The 8,679-nt window shown below is 41.3% G+C and overlaps 1 protein-coding gene across 1 annotated transcript in view; it reads right to left on the bottom strand.

Annotated features, from left to right (window-relative positions):
- XPO5 (exportin 5) overlaps positions 1–2,421 on the bottom strand; it is an 85,936-nt gene extending 83,515 nt beyond the window's left edge. Inside the window, exon 1 of the mRNA XM_006882138.1 lies at positions 2,254–2,421. Coding sequence (XP_006882200.1) covers positions 2,254–2,358 — 105 coding nt within the window. The 5' untranslated portion in view covers positions 2,359–2,421. The remainder of the gene's footprint in view (positions 1–2,253) is intronic.
- Positions 2,422–8,679: the final 6,258 nt, after the last annotated feature.

Raw genomic sequence — 8,679 nt, 5'->3', positions numbered from 1 at the left:
GAAAGGAAATCCAAAGTCTCTGTAAATTTTCATTTAAATTAATAATAAAAAAATAAAATTAAAAAAAAGAAAATGGGGGGTTTCCTAATGCCAATTCACAACTTTAGTCTGCAGGACCTCAACACTTTCTGAATTTCACACACTCATCTCCCTAGAAGTTCTCTTACTATGACATATAGCCTTGGCATCTTCACTAAAAGCCACCCCAGAAAAACAAAAGGACACAAGCCTAAGGTACTTCATCTACTACTTTCATCCTCTACTTTCTCTACCCTCGCTGTCAATTTGCAACAGACTCATTATTTTGACCCTCCAGTGGGTTTTCAGAGGCTTTAAATGGATGGCAGAGGAGACTAACTTTCTCCTTTGGTGGATTAGAACAGCCTACCTTTGGGTTGGCAGCATAAATTCTTACCCACTGGGGGCAACAGAGCTCCCTCCCACTGACCTGGGCTAAAGGAAATCACCTGTCTCTCAGTTTGCCTCACTCATTAATTAATAATAGGAGGGGGAGAGGGGGAGGAAAAAGCTTAACAATGAAGGCTCAAAAAAAGAAAGTAAGTGAACTGAGGGAGGGTAAAGGGAGGAAAATGTGCAACAATGAATGAAAATGCAACTTTTCTCTCTAACTTTGGTTAAAACTACAATTAAAATAGTTAATAGGATAATAATAATAATAATAAAAAAAATTCTAAGAATATCCTGAAGAGGGGAGCTCTGGTGGCCTAGTGGCAAGAAACTGAACTGCAATCCCAGAGGAACACGGTTCGAATCCACCAGACGCTCTGCCGGAGAAGGAGGCGCAATATCCTCCTGTACCAGTCAGATCTGATTTGACGGTACACATACACAAAATTAAAAAAAAAAAAAAGAATATCCTGAAGAACACCTTTTGGGTTTTGTTCCTCCTTCCTGTCAACATCTTGTGTCTGATAGCAGCCTCTCAAAGCAAAGCGAACTTGTAAACAAGTGTAAGAGTATTCCCTTCTTAAGCACTTACATGTGAAAGGAAACTTTAAATTGTAACCTGTATAAATGTTCTCAAAGGATGTAGCCATTCTGATTGTCAGGTGGAGTTGTACTACTGACAGTGTCAATTCCCCTTCTCTTACTCTTTTCACTTCTACACCTTGGGCTGAAATAAACGACTTTGGGCTATTTTGCAAGTGCAGTGATTACTGACTTTCCCCCCTACACAAGGCCTTAGCCTAATTTTTTTCGTAAACGACGGAAAAGAGATGAAAACCTGTAAGATGTGCTAGATTTTAACAACTTAAAATTATTTAGGTGTTGGGTAAAATTAGGGTCATTAACAATATTATCTCTATTTTTCCATTTTAGATACTCCAAAATAAAATAAATTAAAAAAAAAACCCCGGATGATCCATATTTTTTTATTTCAAACTCTGTGGTATACAATCATCTAAAGTTCCTTTTAAGTGATGTTATCTTACGAAGATGCATTACTTAAAATATTACAACACATACTACTGAAAGTAATTTTTTTAGACCTCATAAACTTTGACAGGGAATAGTTTTTCAATTAGCATCCTCATTTGTACCAGGATCTCGCAATTGTAACAAATCACTCAGTCCCAGGAGGACTGGAGCACACAAGACTTTAGAAAACTTTTCAGGAAACCAAAGCGCCCTCGTTAAAATGCAAAGTAAGTGGTAGAAGTTCATCTTCGTGCAAACTAGTCTAATACCACGCACTAAAAAAAAGGGGGGTGTGTGCGCCTGTGTGTAATAATTTGTCCAAAAATGTCCAAGACGATGAAGAGGGTTAGTTGAGAAGCTACTAAAGCAAGTAAAGATGTCCACGGAGAGCTGGGGTTCGATTAGCACGGGTCGCGAGGGCGGATGGGCAAAAGGCTACATCTGGTGCACCAAAGACAGCAAAGAATGAGATCGGTGTTTGGGGCGGGATCAACACGTGCGCCATGGGAAGGTGGTGGTGTGCAGTGGAAAGCAGCCTGCCTGGCGGGGCGAGGAGCAGACAGAAGGGTCCGTGGAAAGGACTCAAAGTGAATAGAAGTGGAGAAAAGGGAGAGGAGAAAAAGTGGGAAGTGGCGGAGAGGTGTGAACCCGCCAGGGACTGGCGAGTCCCGGGCGAAGAACAGGAGCAGCGAGCGGAGAAGGCGGGGGTGGGAGAAGCACAGAAGGCTGCCAGAGAAGGGAGAGAGAGGCCCAGGGAGCTGGGGGCGGAGGAGGATCTCCGACTAGGCCCGGGGGTGCCAGGATCCCGGCTACCTTGAGGGCTTCCAGCCGGTAGCGCTGGGTGGAGCTGGGGTCCATCATGACCGTCACCGCTTTCACCAGCTGCTCGCACAGCGCGTTCACTTGATCCACTTCCATGGCTAGCACCACGCGCCACCAACGCACAACGCGGCCGTCCCGGGAGCACGAGGCACGGACCGCTCCCTTGGCGGGACCACGAGCTGGTACCGGGCCGCGCGGTACTGGGGGATGGGGAGCGGGAGGGGGGAGGGGGGAGGAGCGTGAGCAGCTGGAGCTCGAGCCAGGAAGGAGCCGGCGGTGCGCACGCGCTCGGCCCGCCACTGCGCACGCGCGCGCGGAAGTGGCGGCAGCCTTGTGACGGTTGCCCCCGCGGTAGGTGGAGCGGGAGACGGAAGAGCCACAACGCGCAGGCGCGTTAACTGCCCCTCGCCAAGCGCGCGCGCGCTGTCTGAGCTGTCAAACGGGTTTGCGGCTCTTACTTACTGTCCACTCTTTGGCTGGTCCCTTTCTGGATCTTACAGTTTCTGCCCGGGCAGGGATCTTTTGCGATGCTTGGTCCTTTTCTCTGTCATTACGGGAAACAGATCTACCACGATTGGAAAGGCAACGAGATATTCGACACCCTTTCATCTTCCTTCCGGTGAATTGCGGCTTCTGCTTTTGAAAGCTTGGCCCGGTGTTTGTCACGTTGGTAAGAGAGTTTATAATTGTCAGTATCACTGTACTTAGGCTTGGCTATTGGTTTTATGCTGCAGCAGAGACTGGTTAACACAATTGGTCTCGGAGTTAAGTGAAATAGAAAACAACGTTAAAGCTCCAGTTTTGTCCTGAGATTTTTTTTAATCTCCGCTGCTTAAACTGGATAATCGTCTGAGGCATCTAACTTGCTTTGTACGTACTGGTATAAATTGAGATTTTTTTAAAAATGAACAATGAAAATTATTGAAAGTTTGTGCCAGTATTGACGTTTTGCCAAGTGCTGAATAAACAATTTCAAAATAGCTTAATCATCCCAGAGCGTGATTTGGGCAGAATATGCTTCACCTATTATCTTTAAAAATATCTTACATGTTCCAACAAAATACATAAAGTGAAAAAAAGTCAACGACTTTATGGGCTGCTAAAATTTGCACATCTGCTTTTGTGTTTATTACTCGAAAAAACGTTCACTGGACTTACATCACTGCATCTCAGTCAATCCACAGCTAATATTCCTAATATACTCTAGGATGTTTTATGTTATCATGTTTTACTATTTTTATCCTGCCCTTGTCTGTTCCAGTAAAGCCATGTTAAGGTAAAAAAAATTGAGTGTTAACAGTTTTTGCTTAGATATGTGTTAAATTACCAGGCGACCTCTTTTAGGTGAGAAGTCCATAGGAATTTGTAATCGACCACTCTGATTGTCTTGATTCTTTATTATTCTCTCCATTTCTTCATAATACTATTTTTACCAAGTGAATGCTTTAACAAACTTTTTTTAGAATACAAATGGGTGCTTGCTCAACTATATAACCTGTTTCTCATATTTAAATAATGCGCTATGTGCATTTATTTGAATAGCTATCAAATAAGGAGCCTTGTTGGTGAAGTATGTTATGTAAATGCCTTTCTGCTAATAGAAAAGCCAGTGGTTTTGAATCTTCCAGTAGCTCTTAGGAAGAAAGAGGAATAAATCTCTTGTAAAGATTTATAGCCTTAGAGACCCAATGTCGGGTCTTTATGAGTTAGAATCAGCTTGATGGCAGTTGGTTTGAGTTTGGTTTTGGTGATGGAAGCTAAACATCAGTATTGTTTCAAAGTTCCCAACTAATTCCAATTCATAGAAAATTTGGGAACCACTGCTCTAGTTTTAATAATTCTTCCAGGTCAGTAATAACATTAAATGATAACATTAGTTGGTATACACTGTAAATTATGTAACATGTGTTCCATCTATGTCTTTATTTGTGTGCATCTGTGAACACTATGGATTATTGTTTGTGTTCTAAAGTTTACGTGAGTAGCTATGGCAGTGTTGCTATGCGCCATTGAGTTGCAACCGACTTAGAATTGTGACTCTTGAAGTTTCACCGTTCTCACCTCTAAAGAGCACGCTAATTTCATCTTGGTTGCACTTCTCCAAGATAGATTGGTTTGCTCTTTTGGCAGTCCATGGAATGTTCAATACTCTTTATAAGTACCACAATTCAAAGGCATTGGTTCTTTGGATCTTTCTGGTTCCTTGTCTTACTTTCACATGCATATGAAACAATGAGAAATATCAGGCACACTTTAGTCCTTAAACTAATATCATTGCTCTTTAGCACTTGAAAGAGGTCTTTGATTTACCCAATGCAATCAGTATATCTTTTTTTCTATTGTTACCATTTATAAAAAAAAATTTTATATTGCTTTGCTTACAACATTGCATTTCACATTGTACTTCATTCACATTATGTTTCATACAATCACTCCCATTCATGATGTTTTATAAAATTAATCACCACTGAACTCTTAACTGCTGCTGCCTTAGGTATTGATTGTAGATCCAAATGGACTGATGTCATTAACAACTTCATTCTTTTCTACTTCTGTTGTGATGTTGCTTATTGGTTCAGTGATGAGGTTTTGGTTTTTGTAATTTTGAAGCATAATTCAAGTAGAAGATTATAGTCTTAATCATCAGTAAGTATTTCAAGTCCTCTTAACTTTCTGCAAGTAAGGTATAATTTGCATAATGTAGGTTGTTGAGTCCTCCTCAATCCTGTGGCCATATTCTTTTTCCTATAGTCTAGCTTCTTGTTTGTCCTTGTTTGAATAGACATTAAGATGGGATAAAGTTCTGATGGACGTCTTTCTTGATTTTAAACCATATAGTATTCTGTGAAAACTAGTTGAGACAAATAGAAGACAAACATTGAGGAGTAAGGTGTATGAGATCATTTTACCAAAACCAAAATAAAACAAAAAAACAAACAAAAAACCCAACTATATAGTATTCTCTTTTTCTGTTCAAACAACTGTTCCTTGGTCTATGTATAGGTTTCACATGAACATAATTAAGAATTCTGAAACACTTATTCTTCAAATTATTTACAACTCATTATGAGCTGCATAGTCGAATGTTTTGGCATAATCAATTAAAAGCAAGTAAACATCTTTCTAGTATTCTCTACTTTCAGCCAAGATCCGTGCAACATCAGCAATGACATCCCTCGTTCTATACCCTCTTCTGAATCCAGCCCAAATTTCCGGCAATTCTCTGATGATTTACCACTTCACTGATTTTTTTTTCTTTTTTTGAGATCAAACTATTTTATTCAGAGCTTTTGGAGGAAGAGCCAAGGAGGTGGGAAGGATGAGGTTCAACGATGGCGATCTAGCCACAATCATTCACACTTTGGAAATGCCAAAAGCCACTTCAATGATTTTTTAATAATCTTCTGCAATATTTTTATGTGTGATGTTAATAATATTGTTCAACAATTTTCACTCTGTTTTATTATTGTTGTTGTTATGGGCCATTGAGTTGCTTGCTACTCATAGCAACCCTATGTACAGCAGCTCTGAACCCTGCTCTATCCTGTGCCAACCTTATTGTCTCTGACACACCTAACCCCATTACCCCAGTCACTGAGACAATCCATCTCATCGAGGGTTTTCTTCTCCTGTGCTGTCCTTCCACCAAACATGATGTCCTTCTCCAGGGACTGGTCCATCCTGCAACATACTCAAAGTATGTCAGATGAAGCCTCAGAATCCTTGCCTCCAAGGAGCAGCCTGGTTTCACCCTTTCTTGGATAAACCTGTTTTTCTCTTAGCAGTCCATGGTATTCGGTACTCTTCTCTAACATCACAACTAAAAGGCATCAATTTTTCTTCTATCATCCCTAGTTATTATCCAGCTTTCTAATGCATAGCAAGTAATTTTGAAGACCATGGCCCGGATCAGGTGCCCCTTAATCTCTAGACTGATACCGTTACTGTTCAGAATTCTGTAGAAGTCCTTGACAGCAGTCTTGCCCAATGCAATTTGTCTTTTGATTTCTTGGCAGCTGGTACCAAGAGTGTTGATTGTGGAGCCAAGCAAACTGATGCTGTTAACAATCTCAATCTCTTCACCATCTATCATGATGCTGCCAATTGGCCCAGTGATGAGAATCTTTGTTTTCTTAAGCTTCAATCTATATTGAAGACTATAGTCCTTGACCCTCTGCAGCAAGTGCTTGAGGTCCTCCCTACTTTTGACAAGCAAGGTTGTATCATCTGCATAATGGAGGTTGTTGATGAGTCTTCCTCATGTTACACTTTTCATAGAGTCTGGCCTCCCAGATGATATGTTCTGCATATAGATTAAAAAGGTATGGAGATAGGACACATCCCTGGCATACACACTTCCTGATTTTGAACCATTTAGTGCTTCCTTGCTCTGGTCTGATGACTGCCTCCTGATCAAATATAGGTTTTGCATAAGCACAATCAAGTGTTCTGGGATTCCCATTCTTTTTTTAAAAAATTTTTATTTTATTATTTTTATGCGCGCGCACCGTCACATCAGATCTGACTGGTACAGGAGGAGATTGACCCTCCTTTCCCGGCAGAGCATCTGGTGGATTTGAACTGTGAATCTCTTGGATTGCAGTGCAGCTTCTTGCCACTAGGCCACCAGAGCTCCCCTTGGATTCCCATTCTTCTCAGAGTTAGCCACAGTTTGTTGTTATCCACACAAATGCCTTTGCATTAGTAATTAGCTATAATATCCCAAACTATGGCCTCTTCTAAGCCTAGCCTGCACATCTGATAGTTCTTTGTTGATATGCTGATCCAGTCATTTTTAGATAATTTTCAGCAGAATCTTGCTTGCATATGATATTAATGATGCTTGATAATTTCCACACTCTATTGGGTCACCTTTCGTTGGAATGGGAACAAATATGGATCTCTTCCAGTGAGTTGGACAAGTGATTGTCCTCCAGATTTCTTGACACAGCTTGATGAGCACATCCAGGGTAGCCTCTGTTTCTTGGAATATGTCAATTAGTATGCCATCAATTCCTGGTTCCTTGTTTTTGGGCAATTCTTTCAGAGCAGCTTGAACTTCTTCCTTCATCACCACAGGCTCTTGCTTATATGTTGTTTAATGAAATTTTTCTGTGTTAGCCAAGTCCTTTTGGTACAGTGACTCTATACTCCTTCCATCTTCTTTTAGTGCTTCCTGGATCATTTAATATTCTGACCAAAGCACCCTTGATTACAGCAACTCTAGGTTTGAATTTGTTCTTCAGTTCCTTTAGCTTAAGAAATTCCAGGCGAGTTCAGCTCTTTTGATTTTCTGACTCCAGCTCTGCACATTTCATTATAATACTTTACTGTGTCTTCCAGTGCTGTCCTTTGAAATCTTGTATTCAGCTCCTTAATTTCTTGGTTTCTTGCCTTTGCTTTGACTACTTGGTACTCTAGTGCAATATTCAGAGTCTCATTTCATATCCATCTTGGTCTTTTCTTCCTCCTCTGTCTTTATACTGACCTTTTGCATTCTTCCTGGATGATAGTCTTTATATCTTCCCACAACTCTTCTAGCCTTCATTCATTAGTGTTCACAAAGGAGGAGGAACAATTGTAAGCAGACACTAGTGATTGGGATATGGAATGTGAGAGGCATGAATGTAGGAAAATTGGACATTGTTAAGAAAGGTATGTTGTTGTTGTTGTTGTTGTTGTTCTTGTTAAGTACCCTCGAGTTGCAGACGACTCATAGCGATCCTGTGAAGAAGAGTCCTCAACGCTTGATGTCTTTCATCCTCTCTCCAGGTTCATAGGGTTTCTGGAGGCAGCTATTAGGGAAGTGGATGCCACTCCTCCTTCCAAGCTTGTTTTAATCACGGAGCTCCACCCCACTCTCTGTCCACACTGGGTAAACAACCATTAACGCATCTGACACATCAGTGTCACAGTGTTCATCCTCACAGCAACCACAAGTTACCGCTGTATGGCCACTTGTACACCAGGGCTATATGACCCAGAGGAATGTCTGAACAAAAACAATGAAAGACTGGCCCAATGGACGCAGATTAAAAGTCACCCACCTTTGGCTTGGTAGCACCACTTTCTGTCCACTGGGCCAGCTGATCTCTCTCTCTATGTTGATGTTATTAAGTGCTGTCAAGTCGCAGGTGACTCATAGCGACCCTATGAAGGAGAGTCCTCAATGCTTGGCTGTCTTTCATCCTCGTTCCAGGTTCATAGGGTTCCCGGAGGCAAGCTATTACGAAAGTGGATGCCATTCCTCCTTCCAAGCTTGTTTAGATAGGGTATATGGTATGTATAAATATTGACATACTAGATATTGGAGTAATTTTCCTCAGCTTCAGCTTGAACTTGCATATGAGTAGTTGGTGGTCTGTTCCACAATCAGCTCCTGGCCTAGTTCTCACAGCTGATATTGAGCTTCTCCAG

The sequence above is a fragment of the Elephantulus edwardii genome, unplaced genomic scaffold, assembly GCF_000299155.1.
Source record: "Elephantulus edwardii isolate Elephantulus edwardi_28Jun2011 unplaced genomic scaffold, EleEdw1.0 scaffold00017, whole genome shotgun sequence".
NCBI lineage: Eukaryota > Metazoa > Chordata > Mammalia > Macroscelidea > Macroscelididae > Elephantulus > Elephantulus edwardii.
The sequence above is the reverse complement of the archived record's forward strand: the minus strand, read 5'-3'. Positions and strand labels throughout refer to the sequence as shown.